General features: G+C 42.6%; 2 protein-coding genes across 3 annotated transcripts; one reads left to right on the forward strand and one right to left on the reverse strand.

The window, feature by feature from the left end:
- Positions 1-1,392: 1,392 nt before the first annotated feature.
- On the reverse strand, positions 1,393-5,969 carry ATP5ME (ATP synthase membrane subunit e). Its single transcript, XM_028712080.2, has 4 exons — positions 5,816-5,969; positions 3,964-4,018; positions 2,474-2,572; positions 1,393-1,530 (listed from the first exon to the last, which is right to left on the reverse strand). Exons 1-4 carry the CDS (start codon positions 5,849-5,851, stop codon positions 1,505-1,507), a joined length of 216 nt encoding a protein of 71 aa, XP_028567913.1. The 5' UTR covers positions 5,852-5,969; the 3' UTR covers positions 1,393-1,504.
- A 1,318-nt stretch (positions 5,970-7,287) lies between these two features.
- Positions 7,288-15,481, forward strand: MYL5 (myosin light chain 5). 2 transcript variants are annotated; one of them, XM_077921494.1, is made up of 7 exons: positions 7,288-7,681; positions 11,027-11,134; positions 11,834-11,909; positions 12,435-12,539; positions 13,106-13,184; positions 14,545-14,593; positions 15,294-15,481. In XM_077921494.1, exons 1-7 carry the CDS (start codon positions 7,454-7,456, stop codon positions 15,390-15,392), a joined length of 744 nt encoding a protein of 247 aa, XP_077777620.1. In that variant the 5' UTR covers positions 7,288-7,453; the 3' UTR covers positions 15,393-15,481. The 2 variants fall into 2 exon arrangements, with proteins under 2 accessions (XP_077777620.1, XP_028567912.1); XM_028712079.2 differs by lacking the exon at positions 7,288-7,681 and adding an exon at positions 10,125-10,471.
- The last annotated feature ends 1,206 nt before the right edge of the window (positions 15,482-16,687 follow it).

Consider the following 16,687-nt stretch of genomic DNA (forward strand, 5'->3'; position numbering starts at 1 on the left):
ATTATCTTTTCACCCCATTCTTGCCTCAGGGAGGTTCACATGCTTTTCCCATCTTCCTTTATTCTCGCAACAGAACATGCCTGGCTCTGAATGCAAGATACCCATTTATACCCCAACTAAAGACCAAAATGCAGGCGCTTTGACAGAAGCATCATCAGTTGCAGTGCAATCCTTGCACAATGGATAGGTTTTTATAAACTGCTTTGAGGGTTGCTTTTTCTTTTTTTAACCATCAAGCAATGTAAAGGTTTTATGAAATAAAAGTAAATAAATATATAAGTGGCTCAGGCCATTATTAAAATCTGTTGGGGAGGGGGGGAATTATTGGGCTGTTCTTATTTTTGTAATGTATTTTGTAGTTTGATATTGTGATTTTATATTCAGATGTTGTGATTTTATATTGTGAACGGCCCTGAGACCTGCGGGTATAGGGCAGTATACAAATTTAATAAATAAATAATAATAATAATTTGTCTGGCTTTTGTGCACTTCATCCTACAATGGATTCCAACTACTAGAATCAGTTTTTGATTTCCAACAAATGCCATGGTGCAAACTCTTATGAGGCAGCATCTCTTTACAGCAGGCACCCCCAAACTCGGCCCTCCAGATGTTTTGGGACTACAATTCCCATCATCCCTGACCACTGGTCCTGTTAGCTAGGGATGATGGGAATTGTAGTCCCAAAACATCTGCAGGGCCAAGTTTGGGGGTGCCTGCTTTACAGGAAGCATAACAATACACTTTGAATAAATGAAGTCTGCTTTTTATTTAACGTATCAGTGTGAGAAATTACTGGGTGTCACTTACATGTTTCCAAAGGTATTAGTACTGGCCACACAAAATGTAGTATGAAATACTTGTACATACAGACTTAAGTTTCCAAGGCTGACAGTGATGAAAACAGTGTTTCCCAACCTTGTGCCTCCAGCTGTTTTTGGACTACAATTCCCATCATCCCTTGCCACTGGTCTTGCTAGTCAGGGATGATGGGAGTTGTAGTTCAAAAACAGCTGGAGGCACAAGGTTGGGAAACACGCATTCCTATGCCACCCAGTCAGTTCATCTTTTGAAGTTGTGTACTGAAATCTATTTATTACACAAGCAAACAGGCCAACTGTATTGCCTAGAAGTGCAACAACGACACCCCCTACAAGCGGCTGACTTGTAACTTACTGTCCTATTATCTGGAAAAGTCTAAATTACAGCAGCAGCGCAAGGAAACCAAGTGTTCTTTCACACAGACAGCTGAGAATTAGATACTGCTTCGATTTTCACAAATATTGCCGCATGAAAAGTAATATATGCAAACCTCCTGCTTGCTAGATAAATATGAAGGAGATGATTTTATGCCATTTGTACTTTGCGCATTAGTGAATCTGACAACAGCTCTTCCAGCAACTGTTTATTGATGTAAATAAGTTTGTGTTTGACACTTGAGATCCAACTACTTCAAAATTTCATATATTGGATATTAAAAGGTGAAGATGAAGATCAAGCCGGTTTATTTCAGTATTGAATCGTCGCTAGCTGAAAAGGAAAGAATAAAACGATTAAGATAATTGGTTCAGCATTCAAATAACACCAGAGTATACAGACTAAATATACTGCAGCAAGCCACGTCAGATATACTGTTGGCAGCTGATTTCTGCAGTCTTCATTAAATACTGTAAGATGGTCAAGAATGCAGCCATTTAATTGTCCCCATAATATGAGATACATTGTAATATAAGATGAAAGAAGGGGTTCATAGGTGGTTACATATATCTGAAGCATGCATCAAGCATTTTACAACAAATTCCCATTTTTAAACCACACATAGTAGTTAACAGGAGCTTGTTAAACATCCTATTTGTTACATCTGCTTCCAAGTATTTTTCTAACTGCACTAGAAGACAACTGCCCCAAACACCATGCAATTTAGTCAGTTATTGTTTAATAGGAAGTGAATTTCCTATACTCATAACTGGTATTACTATTTCTTCTCAGTTATTTCCAAAAGCTGCTCTTAGCAAGGAAAGAATTGCGCAGAGAGCCATACACAAGGAAGCTGGTACTATTCTGAAAGATGTTCCAAATTGTTCTTAGCTTTGAGTCTCTTATAGGTTTACAGGGGGCGGGTGAGGGAATAAATTTCTTTTTAAGGCAGATCATCAAAAGAATGTACAAAAACAATTTTTTCTTGTAGAACAAGCTTCTCTTTGAAATAAGCCATGGAAAGTACAGAATATCAACTGTGGAATTCTGCTCACAGAAATCCAGTCTATTGAGCAGTTTCTGTTCTTTTGCTTCCCAAAGGTTAACTCTTCAATTAAGTCCTTTTTAGTGACTAGAATTTTAAGTGTCACCTATGATCATTTCCATCACATGACCTGATAGACTTGAGACATTGTACTCTAAGATTTTATACACACACACACACACACACACTTGTTTTTAAACTTAAAAGATGGACTATATTTAGGAAAAATACCTTCTGCCAGTGCTTTTGCAATTCGTTCCATTTCCTCACGCTTCTTCTTCTCCTCTGCTTCTATTCTCCTTTCCTCCTCAGCAATAGGCTTCAAATAGTCTATAATAAAAAAAAGGATTTTCAAGATCACTGTATATTTACAAATGCATTATAATCTTTCTGACCAATGGAAGACTTGCTCAGTAAATATTGAGTGTTCATCGTATACTACATATTGCTTCAACCTATTAGATACATGCAATATTTCAAAGTTTAAGTGAAATACATCAGAAATGCCTCAGGAGAACCATAGCGCTTTAGGTGGACTCAAATTTAAAAACATGGCCCTTTCTGCATTTCTGAACACTGGCAGAAGCAGTGGATTCCCAAGCTGGCCAGAAAGGAGAAAGGTGGCCAGTAGTGGTGTCAGCTGGCCTGGGGATCTGGATCCCAGAGCTGGCAGGCTGAAGAGCCAGTGGGGCTTGGGGGCTGCTGGGGGGCTGCTGAAGCCTGTCCTGGATGTCCCTATGCAGCTCGTCTGGGCCACCTATGCACTGCTTCTCTCCACACTGTAATTTACAGTGCCACCAGTGAGTGGCGAAGCAAACTGCGGGGTGATGACGCTCTTACATTTTTTTATATGTACAGATATGTACCAACAGTGAACTTACTACTTGGAATTCTTTCCAGAAGATAGATTCTACAATACAATTTCCCCACTTTATGTAAATTATTTTTGGTTTTATTGTTACAAAGCTTTGGAAAGATAAACACAGATACACTAAGTCGAAATATATAGAAAATAAAAAAATTGTCCAGTAGCACCTTAGAGAACAACTAAATTTGTCTTAGTTAACAAGCTTAGTTGGTCTCTAAGGTGCTACTGGACAATTTTTTATTTTTTTATATATTTCGACTGTGTCAGACCAACATGGCTACATACCTGAATACAGAAACACTACTTGAACTCATCAGGAATATTTTCTACAATAGCTTTTAAAACACTTTATAGAAAGTCTTTCATTGAACATGTGCATGTTATTCCCATCTTAAAAACCCCCAACACAAATAAACTCAAAAGCCTCGGGATTCCTGACTGATCCAAGTGACCAGGCACTCTTTTTGCAACTGAGGATCTATTCTAGAACATCTTGCAAGGGATTTATAAGAAAGAGGAACACTTTAATACAAGAAGCAACAGAGGAGAAAAGCAGAAGTATTTGCATAATGTAAATCCATGGAGAATCACAAGCGTCTGGAATGTAGAATCACTGCCTATCTTCATATTTACAATTTAGTTTTCAAGCGCAAATGCAAAAAACTGAATATGGTTAATTGATCAATTAGAAGCTTATATAAGCACAAGGGACCTGATGCCCTTCAGATCTTGTTGGATTCTCAACTTCCACCAGCCCTGTCATAGACAACAGCCAGGGATACTGAGAGTTGTAGAACAACATCTGGAGGACCGCAGCCTCCCCAACCCTCGATTAGATAACAGTTTTCCTTACCATATCTTTTCTTTCCATAGACTATCCCAATGAGCAGTGCTGAATACCTGCCAAACTGTAAAATAAATTGCACAAGGATGAAACAGAAAGAACATGTCTTAAATACACAAACACATACACACTTTACCTTGCAGTTCTCAGATTTTAAGGACTACACAATTTAGAGCAGGTTTGGGGAACCTTTGGCTCTCCATATTTTGCAGAACTATAACTCCCATCACTTCAGCAGCATCTGGTGGTCCAAAGGTTCCCTATTCCTGATTTAGGACAAGCCTTTTACACTACAGCTAAAATAGAAGGCCAAGCACCTTCAGTTAAAAGTCAAATAGGAGGACATTCCATTCTGGAAATGATTTCACAAAAAAAGGATTGTATTCGGTTAAGTTTTACTCAAAGTAATGATTTTTGCTCAATTATGAATATTGAGTGAAGAGCCAAATGCTTGCGTAAGTACCTTTACCCATTTTAACATTCTGCCCATGTTTGTTTTAACAAATTTTACATACCACTTGATTACAACAGAACCTCTAAGCTGCTTACAAGAATAACAAAACTATCAACAGAAAACATTTAAAAGCAAGTAATTAAAAACAATTAAAATCAGCAGTTAACTAAACAGAGATTAAAACACATCAACATATCTAGATAGGTTTGCCCAAATAAACACACACACACACAAAATATGCAGGCACCAAAGATAATAGAATAAAGGCCTGATCTCTAAAGACAGGGAGTTCCAATGCACAACTGATGCCACACTAAAACTACAAGCAAAAACAGTTGGCTTTCCAATTAGCTTCCTCTCATTTCAGCTATTACAGTTCATATTCCTGCTGAGCATCTGAAAATGCCTTTTAGTATATTTGCATAAGACACACAACATTCACACACACACACTTTGCATTTTGAGTTGTTAGCTACCTTGCAGGCATTAACTCCAGAAAATCCAGGCTGAAGGTATTTTCATAAGTAAACACATTAACAGATTAGAGGGTGAATGGCAAGCCCACCGGAAGGCTTTTAGGAGGGCGGAAAACAATCAATTGGAAAACGGTTATTGAATACAGCGGACGCTTGGGTTGCAAACGTGATCCGTGCGAGAAGCATGTTCGCAACCCACAGCATTCACCACCCGCAGCGCTGCGTCTGCACACGTGTGGGTCGCGAATCGGGGCTTCTGCGCATGCACAAAGTGTGATTTAGTGCTTCTGCACATGCGCCGAAACCCAGAAGTAACCCATTCCAGTACTTCCAGGTTCGGCATGGTGTGCAACCCAAAGCGTCTGTAACCCGAGGTATGACTGTATATGGGAAATACTGTGTACACCTGAAAACGCTGGCAGCATTAAGGTAAATTCAACAGTGTAAATAAGTTTTGATGGATGCAATAATGGAATACTTAATGGCATTGGGTTTTTTTTTTGAAAACATGCAGGGATTTATGAACCATGGAAAGAGAAGAAGCGAAGTCACGGATATCTTGAGGATGTAAAAATGAGTAGTTTAAATTGGTGGTGGTGATGATGATGATGGGATGGTGAAGGTTGGTTCTTGGCCTGACCCAGCAGGGCTCTCCCTATCCTCGCAGGCCCTTCAAGAGGGGCCTGGGAACCAGAGCCGACCCCGTCTCCCCGCCGCCTGAGGCTTCCAGCAACCGGCATTCGGACGCCCAGCTGCCTCGGACGCGCAGGCGCAGAAGGCCAGGCGCTTCCCAGCCGCTCTCCTTGACCTCCTCCTCCTCCGAGGTCACCTTCCGGCAGAGGAGGGGAAGCGCCTGACTCGGGTCCCCGCCGCGCGCGGGTGGCTGGCCGCCCCGAGAGAGCGAGCGACGCCGGACATGGGGCTCCGTTACCTTGATCAGCGGGGAAACCTCCACCGGCGGGATCATCTTGCCTTCTCCTCGTCCGACCGCTAAGGAGGAAGTGACGTCAAGGCGCCCAGGAACCGAAGGCCTCAAAGGAAAAGCGTCTCTGAGCAGGTGGCGTGACGTCAGTGCGTCGCGCCTGCGCGGAGTTGAGAGGAAGACGATAGAGATAGGAAAAGGGTAGCGTCTTCTTTAAGTCCTTAACGACGCTTCCGTTGAGGGGGCTTTCGCGGTCTAAACTTCCGGCGAGCCACGAATAAGAGACGCGGGCAAAGAATCATGGTTTATTTCGGTTTTACACACAGAAAATAATTAAGGCTGTAATCTCAATTATAAGGACGGTTGAGCTTAGTAGCGCTTATTCTAAGTACAGTTTTCACGTCTACTGGCTTTTTAAGGCCGTATATCCTATTTTTTCTTATCTCTGCAAGAAGGCGACGTGAGGGACGCAAGAAAGAACCAATCCGCATGCGCAGAAATCTGCACGCTCTCCCAAGCGGATGAATTCCCTTGACCAAAAAAGTAGAACCGGCCCGACCCTCAGCATCTTCGTTTTTAAGCTTATAGTCCTCAGTGCTCTTGTTCTTGCGAGGTTGAAAAACTCATAGTGGTGTTGATTTTTTTAGTATTACTAAATACTTTTACGTGATGGATTTTTTTAAATTTTAATTTTTGCTCTGCCCCCTACAACTCTGTTATTGTGGGGAACTACAACATCCAGTCCTTCTGCCCAAGGTTCTTGCTAGGCTGCCATGCCTTCTTTCAGATAGATGATGGTAATTAATTTATTTACATTTGTATACCACCTGCATCTGTAGATCTCAGGGCAGTTCACAACATTAAAAGACAAGATTAAAAGATTAAAAAGATTAAAAACACAAAATGCATAAAGTCACGCACAAAATACACAAACCAAAAAAACCCCACCCATCCCCTTGTTACGGAAGGGGGGGGCATGTCTTCTTCACCTTCTTCGCTACAATATACTGTCAAATCACTCTGCTAAACCTTTCCTCCGGGCAATGCCAGGTGACAGACTATGCATACATGGACCATTGTCTTCCCATCACCGGCACTCAGGAAGCGCTTATCTGCGCATATCTCCAGCTCTGCATATTCCCCCCTCCCTCCTCCATATGTTAATCCGGTGTAACCCAACCTCTCCTTAATGTATTCATGATGTAATCTGTATAACCCAACCTTTCCTTAATGTATTCATGATGTAACTGGGATGTATTTTGCACTGTATTCTGGGACATGGAGGGAGTTTCAAAAGTTCATGTCACCCCTTTCTCGGGGTTCAATCTGGTCTTGAACCTGTTGCGCAATAACTTGGATCTTCTGCAGTTTGCTCCTGTCCGGCTGAGCTCATTTTCTTCCGCAGGGACCCGCGGACTTACTTAGTCCAACGAGCTGGGTGGCAGGGTAGGCCCGCACCCAGATTTAGCCGTAACACCCTAAACACATTTAAAAGGGTATAAAGGCTGCATTATGAATTCTGGTGCTGGAGGAGACTCTTGAGAGTCCCATGGACTGCAAGAAGATCAAACCTATCCATTCTTAAGGAAATCAGCCCTGAGTGCTCACTGGAAGGACAGATCATGAAGCTGAGGCTTTGGCCACCTCATGAGAAGAGAAGACTCCCTGGAAAAGACCCTGATGTTGGGAAAGAGGAGGGGACGACAGAGGACGAGATGGTTAGACAGTGTTCTCGAAGCTACCAGCATGTGTTTGACCAAACTGAGGGGGGCAGTGGAAGACAGAAACGCCTGGCGTGCTCTGGTCTATGGGGTCACAAAGAGGCAGACGCGACTAAATGACAAAACAACAACAAAGGCTGCATGCACACACACTGTAAGTTTAAAGTCCATCCACCCCACTCCCCAAAAAAGGATTCTTGGAAACAAGTTTGTTCAGGGTGATGGGAATTGTAGCTCTCCGAGGGGTAAACTATAGCACAAGATCCTGTGTGTGGATGGAAATGCGCTGTTAATGTATGGTGTGTCTGCACCCTATGACAGTTTAGAGGAGATGGCACACAGAAGCCATCTGACACCTCCCCGTGCCTTCTTTAGCAGCTGGTTCCCATCAGTGCATCCAACCAAAAAAACGAGTGCCGTTTGCTCAGCTGGCTTGTGCCAGAGTATTGGACAAAAAAACGGGACATTCTGGGATCCAATCAGAAGGCTTCTGTAATTCTGGGATGTCCAGCTTAAATTGTGGCAGCTGAATTTATATACTACTGGAATCAACAGTAGCTCCGAAATCCTGCAGTAGAATAAAATAGGTACTATAAGTAGGTAGTTGGAGGGACCCGGGTGGCGCTGTGAGCCTAGGACTTGCCGATCAGAAGGTTGGTGGTTCAAATCCCCACAACGGGGTGTGCTCCCGTTGCTCGGTCCCTGCTCCTGTCAACCTAGCAGTTCAAAAGCACGTCAAAGTGCAAGTAGATAAATAGGTACCGCTGTGGGGGGAAGGTAAATGGCGTTTCCGCGCGCTGCTCTGGTTCGCCAGAAGCGGCTTAGTCATACTGGCCACATGACCCGGAAGCTGTACACCGGCTCCCTCACCGCAACCCCAGAGTAGGTCACGACTGGACCTAATGGTCAGGGGTCCCTTTACCTTTATAAGTAGTTGGTGGAGTGGGAATGGCACCTTCAAAACCTTTAGGAGGTATACAGATTGTATGTGGGGGTAATTCATGTAAGAGTCTGTGCAAGAAGCTTATTCTGACAACTCATTTAAGAAGAATATATTGTCTTAATAATCTACCCCTATTGCCTGGAAGCTGTTTCAATAACTATATAATACAGACTTTAAAAGCTGTTTGAACATTGTTTCCTAAATTGGATCCCGAAGAGCAGGGAAGTAGCAGATGCTAAAGATACACACACAGAGAGAGCCAACCAAAAGCCCAGAGAGAATATCATAACACAGTATAATTAGTGAATATTATTAGCATGAGCAGCTGCAAGCAAAAGATATGAATAGCAAGAAGCAACTGTGCAAGAATGTTAAAAGGGTAGAGTTAATGGATATTTCCAAAGTGGCTCATCATTTTAATTATCAAATATATGGTGCAGCCAAGTTCCTTTTGGTGTTAATGGATCACGGAAACTAACATTACCAGATTAATTCCTGCAATGAGGATATTGCTGTCATTGACATTCAAACTGACACACTATTGTAATGCCTTCAGTGAAATCTAATGTAAATGCCATGCAATATTGGGTTCAGTGTTTGTAGCTTATGTAAATTATAAATAAATAAATAAGAAAAAGAAAGAGAGAGAAAATTATACAGATATTAATTGCCTGCATGCCGCTTTTTTAAACAATCCTACTGTGTTCGCACACAAACCTATTTAAATATAATATCCCTAGAAGCTTTTTTGAATCAGGATGGTGTTTTATGAATCCTAATGCTTTTTGCTTTACTTTGTCCTAAGTAATGAGTATGATCCACCCAATTACCGGTACACTTCTGTCCCACTTATTACTATGGGAAAGCCACTGCTACCATTCTGAATTTTTGATCCCCGTTTACTTTTGTACATTGGCAAAGGCAGAGGGTTTGTCATGAAATCTTCCAGAATCCCTTCCCATTCCTGCTTTTAAAATAAAAATGCATATCAGAAGCCGCCCAAGAGTGAGCAGGTCCCCCCTCCCTTGCTAGAGAGGAAAATGTTGTTAAATTCTGCAAAATTTAACATTTTGGATCTTCTCTTTTTTTGTAAGTTCGCTGAATTACAGTACAGTGGTACCTCGGGTTAAGTACTTAATTCGTTCCGGAGGTCCGTTCTTAACCTGAAGCTGTTCTTAACTTGAGGTACCACTTTAGCTAATGGGGCCTCCCGCTGCTGCCGGTGCACAATTTCTGTTCTCATCCTGAAGCAAAGTTCTTAATCCGAGGTACTATTTCTGGGTAAGCGGAGTCTGTAACCTGAAGCGTATGTAACCTGAAGTGTCTGAAACCCGAGGTACCACTGTATAGCAGTAATGGTTGAGTAATGGAAGACCCAACATTATTGCCAGGGAAGACAATGAAACTTCCCCTCCCTCTTCTCCCTCTTGCAGTCCCACTCCAGCCGCTGATCTGTTCCTAAGGATCCTGCAATCCGATGTTATTCAAGTGGAACTCTGTGCAAGTGGGACTCCACAACTGGATATTATCCTAAAATATATATGTTTTAATTGATGTTGGATGGTGCATTTAATATTTGAGGGGGTTGGAATTGCACTACCTAATTAAAAAGAAAGAAAAAACTTGTGTTTTGTCTGCACTATTAACGCTTCTGGCAAGCCGTCTAACAGATAACTGAATCCAAATGTGGCACACACATTACAACGATCTCAAGAGTTTTTCACTGTATGTACTCTTAGTTCTCTTTCAGTTAAAGCAAATGACTTACTAGGCAAGTTCACGTCTAAGGAACAGTTGCCCGGCCACTGGGGAACAGAAGGTATCTCGCAGTTCTAGCCATGTATGGAATAGCTCTTGCGAGCTCAGGGTTCTTAAGACGTTTGAGATCTCCTTTGGGAGATCTGAGCTGTAAAGACAAGACCCTCCCCTTCATATAAGAGGCAATTCATAAAGAAAAATTTGCCAGAGAAAGGCGGGCAGAGTAGCTTTCCACAAAAGATGGTGAGTTTGGCCTGCGTGGCGAGATAATCTGCTTTGTTAAAACTTACAGCAGCAGCAACAACATATTCTGATTTAGGCAGTTTGAAGAGTACCTAAATTAAAGTGTGCCTTCTGTGACTCACTGCACATTTTGATGGCTGTTAATTGGAAAAAAGTCCAAATATGTATGGGATAGCTCAGTCCGTAAAGGGCCTTCTTGGTAGTGGCACCCTCCCATCATATCTTAGATAAACAAGATATCTGAAGGCAGCCCTGTTCGGGGAAGTTTTTAATGGTTGATGTTTTATTGTGTTTTTAATAATATTGTTGGGGACCATCCAGAGTGGCTGGGGCAACTCAAGACAGATGGAGGGCATATTGTTGTTGTTGTTGTGATTTTGAGTCCCATGTAGAGCAAAAGGACCCTGCATTGCAGGGCGTAAGCCTAGATGACCTTTGAAGTCCCTTCCAACACTACAGTTCTATGATAATGGTTCATGGGTTGCCATTGCTGCTGCTGAATTGTCATGCGGGGTCTATGCTGCACCGGCTGAGTTCATTTCCTGCTCTTTTCAGGCCAGCAGAAAAACCAAGAAGAAGGAAGGGGGAGCCAAGCGTGCTCAGAGAGCTTCCTCTAATGTTTTCTCCAACTTTGAACAGACACAGATTCAAGAATTTAAGGAAGTAAGAAAGTTCCCTGTCTATGGCCGGGAGGCTCTAAATTACAAATAGGCTTGCTGTTCTGCATTTTTCTCCTCTAATATTTATCAGGGATCTGCAGCTACCTGAATCTTGAGATTTATGGAAATATGAAATGGAAAGGGGAGTGCACCCAGTCAGATGGGTGGGGTACAATTATCATCATTATCATCATGCTGACCACACCTGTAGGAAGAAAGCAGGTATTCTCTTTGATGTCACAAACTTGGGATGCAGTTGCAGGACAGAACTTTGTAAACATTTGTTTTGATGGTTTTTTTTCATGTTAGAAACGGGGGTTATCTAAGGAATGAAGCATGTTTATTCTACAGATGAGCTGGTTGAATGCTCAATCCCTTTCCTCACAGAACCTTTGGGATCTGTAGTTCTTCTTGCAGGGTGAGGGAGATTCTCTTAACAACACCAAACTAAAACCATATGGAGCCTTTGTGGGAAGCCATCACACAAGTAAAAAAAATGAATAAATAAAGTCTGCAATCCTGAATTCTTAGTAGTTTGAGGTTATCCCAGTTTTGAGGACTAAAGTGCAGAAAAAGTTCATTTGGAGACTAATATCCTGCATCACTGGGCTTAAACACAAAATGTTAAATCAGTAATTTATTCTAACCACAAGAACGTTTTATATCCCAATTCTCTCTCTCTCTCTCTCAATACTTTTTATAGGCTTTTACGCTAATTGATCAGAACAGAGATGGCTTCATTGATAAAGAAGACTTGAAAGATACCTATGCTTCTTTAGGCAAGTGTTGTGAAATGGTCACATCCTCCTTTAATCTCCATTTTGCAGTAACAATTGTGTTTTCCCCCATATAATGTCATTTAAATCTGTTCCTGAGCATATGTAAAATTATTTCTAAATGCATCCTGTTAACTGAAAGGCAGGACTGGGGTCTGAAATTCAGATTCATATTTTGCTATTGCTCCTAATTTGAGCTCTCTGAGTTTTATACTGTATAGAATTTTTTAAAAAAAAAAGCCTGGGAGATTAAATGAGAAACTGTTGAATGTTAAAAAAAATATTTTTTACTGGCACTTAAACAAATGATGGTGTCAGTGTCTCTATACCAGGCTTCCTCAAACTTTGGCCTACAACTCCCACGATCCCTAGCTAGCAGGACCAGTGGTCAGGGATGATGGGAATTGTAGTCTCAAAACATCTGGAGGGCCAAGTTTGAGGAAGCCGGCTCTATACCATCAAGCATATACAGTAGAAGTAATCCTGGTACATGCATGCTCTGATCATTTATTTTCCATTTGATTTTAGGTAAAACAAATGTCAAAGACGATGAGTTAGAATCTATGCTTAAAGAAGCCACTGGACCGATTAATTTTACCATGTTTTTGAACCTGTTTGGGGAAAAGTTAAGTGGTAAGTTTAACACTCTCTTATTAAAACTACATCTTCCCAGAAATTTGCACGTGAAGCTAATCATGACATTTCAGATGAGTTAATTTTCTCTAAGGCAATAAAAGCAGTATTTAGCACGGGACAAAAGTTAAAATGAAAATGAAAGGCAGAAAGGTTTAAAGTAGCAAAACTGATTGCATTTGAGGTTTTCGTCTTCTTCCTGGGGTTTTTTGGTAACCTTATGGTAATCCAGAAAGTTACACCGGACAGCTCCCAATAAAACTAAAGCAAGCTTAAAGCACTCTTACCTTCGGCTGCATTGACTCTTCATTCCTTCTTTTTATAGGGTATCTGCACAATAACATCATCAAATCATTGTCATCCTGTATTTTCCCTGTGGTTCTTTCATCTTTTCTGCAGTCCCCCCCCCCCCCATTTGAAAGGAAGAGTAGGAAAATCCCCCCAGACAAGAGATTCCTGTTAATACTCTTCTTTCTGGAGTATCCAGTTTTAAATGGGGTTCTCTATCGCTCAGAAGCAATAGCATGACCAGCCTAGCTTCAACTGTACCCCATTATTTTCTGCAGGTACGGACACTGAAGAGACCATATTGAACGCATTTAAAATGTTTGACCCAGAGGGTAAAGGAAACCTTAACAAGGATTAGTAAGTATTAGCTACCTAAGCAGAACCCCTGTTGGCCGCTGGACAATGAAAACACGAACCACACGCCTTCTGAATAGTTTCTATCCAAGAGCTCTGATTGCACTAAATAATGATCTCAGGGCCAGTTGCAAGAAATAGCAAGCAGGGAGTAGGAAGGAATGAGATAGGTTTTAGGTTATGTTATGCCTTTAATAGGTTATGTTATACTCTGGATTATGTTATGTTTTTATAGATTATGTCTGAATAGGATGAGAGTGTTGGAGATACGTGCAAATGTGTATGTGAACCCGGTCTTTGGGTGGGTGTTTGATTTTCGTTGTTGTGTATACTGTGTATATACGGACAATGACAATAAATTTATCTATCTATCTATCTATCTATCTATCTATCTATCTATCTATCTATCTATATTGCCTGCTAAGGACCATGGACCCTTGGCTTTAAAAACGGCTCTGCTCCAATCACCTGTAGAGTGCACAAGCATGCAAAAGGAGTTATGGGTAGGAGGCGACAAACCCTTTCCCCCGCAGACCCCTTTCCCCTACCACAGGCCGTCCTCCAAAGGCATTTTGGCCCCCAACCAGGCTTTGAGTTGGAAATGAACCCAGCTCGGAGTAAAATGTTGCGGGGAAGGGCTGCGGGAATACGTGGCGGGTGGGGTGAGGGTTCAGAATGCCTTGACCATTTTGCAATTTGAAACGGCACCCCGCTCTCACTTTACACACACTCGGGAGCAGAGCCACACTGAAATGCTTAGATCCACTGCTGTTGCATGTAGTTTAGTCCTACCTTTCTACTCCTTAAGCCTGCCAACATTACACCTCATACATTGGCCTGGCTTCCATGTTATGGTTAAGGCAAAATTACTTCGTAACCATACAAATAGGCTGTCTTCCAGGTCTTCTAGGCTTGTGTATTGTCTAAATCAGCGTTGTCCAACCGTGGTCGATCACGGGTTCACTTCCGATCGCTGGTTTAAGGAAGTATTGTGTTAAAAGTCTCTGTCCCCGCCATCCTCGCTCTGTCCGACTGTTATATGCAATGGGCAGTTGTTAGTGGCAAGAAACATGCCTGTTTTGCTGCACCCACTTCTTACTGTGTTTTAAGACCTTGCCCTCCTAAAGAAAGCTCAACAACTTTGGCCTCCCCCCCCCCATGACAATGGGTAGATAACTGCCAGTTGTTTTAGATGTGCCTGGTCTAAATCTACCATAGTTAAGGTCTTTCCTCCTTAATCAAAACTTGTAACCATAGGGAAAGCCTCGGCTGCAGTTTCTGGTTAAAGAAGTGAGATCTTAACAGTGACTCTTATGCCAGCCTTTTCATAAACAAGGTAATTTTCTCTGTTTCTCTTCTACAGCATTAAACGCTTAATGATGTCCCAAGGTGAAAAGTTCAATGCTGAAGAGGTTTGTATGTTCTATTTACCCAAAATCAATTATACTTGGCTTTTTTGTTGTTTGTTGTTTAGTCGTTTAGTCGTGTCCGACTCTTTATGACCCCATGGACCAGAGCACGCCAGGCACTCCTGTCTTCCGCTGCCTCCTGCAGTTTGGTCAAACTCATGTTCGTAGCTTCGAGAACACTGTCTAACCATCTCGTCCTCTGTTGTCCCCTTCTCCTTGTGCCCTCCATCTTTCCCAACACTAAGGTCTTTTCCAGGGAGTTTTCTCTTCTCATGAGGTGGCCAAAGTATTGGAGCCTAAGCTTCATGATCTGTCCTTCCAGTGAGCACTCAGGGCTGATTTCCTTAAGAATGGATAGGTTTGATCTTCTTGCTATAACTATACGGACCTTAAAGCCATGGTTTTCCCAGTAGTGTTGTATGGAAGTGAGAGCTGGACCATAAAGAAGGCTGATCGCTGAAGAATTGATGCTTTTGAATTATGGTGCTGGAGGAGTCTCTTGAGAGTCCCATGGACTGTAAGAAGATCAAACCTATCCGTTCTGAGGGAAATCAGCCCTGAGTGCTTTTAGGATGTCTGTTTTCCAAAATGCAACCAAACTTTTCAAGATGTGGCCAGGATCACATTAGTTAGACTGGTGGGAGGTGTCTCTGTTGCCCCCAGTTCTAACTATATATATATATTTCTCCCTGTTGATGTGCAGATGGATCAGATGTTCCAGAGTTCTCCTATTGATGCAGCAGGAAACCTGGATTACAAAGCTCTCTGCTATACCATCACTCACGGAGATGAAAAAGAATAGTCTGCCTGCTTTTGGAAACTGTGTCAACACCCATGCCCATGCAATAAGAATAAAACAAAATAAATGCATTACTTTCTCTATGACTGCAAGCACTGTGTATTTTATTTGAATATCAACCCTACAGGAAAATGTCGAGTTGGAACGTTTCATTCTTCAACAAGCTACTATATAAAATTTTGCCGCTGAAAAGAATTATTTTCAGAAAGGTATCAGTCTGGGGAGACTGCAAGTGGCATTTGCTCAAGAGCAAACTAGATGGGATCTGTGACCGGGATCTCCTGTGTGGCTTTGTTTCCTCCTAGTTTGCAGCTTCACACGGCTGCTGTAATAATAATAATAATAATAATTTATTATTTGTACCCCGCCCATCTGGCTGGGTTTCCCCAGCTACTCTGGGCGGCTTCCATAGAAACCAAAAACCCCACTAAAATACCATACATTAAAAACTTCCCTGAACAGGGCTGCCTTAAGATGTCTTCTGAATGTCAGGTAGTTGTTTATCGTTTTGACATCTGATGGGAGGGCATTCCACAGGGCAGGCGGCACTACCGAAAAGGCCCTCTGCCTGGTTCCCTGTAGCTTTGCTTCTCGCAATGAGGGAACCGCCAGAAGGCCCTCGGCGCTGGACCTCAGCGTCCGGGCAGAACGATGGGGGTGGAGACGCTCCTTCAGGTATACTGGGCCGAGGCCATTTAGGGCTTTAAAGGTCAACACCAACACTTTGAATTGTGCTCGGAAACGTACTGGGAGCCAATGTAGGTCTTTCAAGACCGGTGTTATGTGGTCTCGGCGGCTGCCCCCAGTCACCAGTCTAGCTGCCGCATTCTGGATTAGCTGTAGTTTCCGAGTCACCTTCAAAGGTAGCCCCACGTAGAGCGCATTGCAGTAGTCCAAGCGAGAGATAACTAGAGCATGCACCACTCTGGCGAGACAGTCCGCGGCCAGGTGGAGTTGGTAGACAGCTGCCCTGGATACAGAATTGACCTGCGCCTCCATGGACAGCTGTGAGTCCAAAATGACTCCCAGGCTACGCACCTGGTCCTTCAGGGGCACAGTTACCCCATTCAGGACCAGGGAGTCCTCCACACCAGCCCGCCCCCTGTCCCCCAAAAACAGTACTTCTGTCTTGTCAGGATTCAACTTCAACCCATTAGCCGCCATCCATCCTCCAACCGCCTCCAGGCACTCACACAGGACCTTCACCGCCTTCACTGGCTCTGATTTGAAAGAGAGGTAGAGCTGGGTATCATCTGCATATTGATGGACACCCAGTCCAAACCCCCTGATGATCTCTC

Source organism: Podarcis muralis, chromosome 17, assembly GCF_964188315.1.
Source record: "Podarcis muralis chromosome 17, rPodMur119.hap1.1, whole genome shotgun sequence".
Lineage (NCBI taxonomy): Eukaryota > Metazoa > Chordata > Lepidosauria > Squamata > Lacertidae > Podarcis > Podarcis muralis.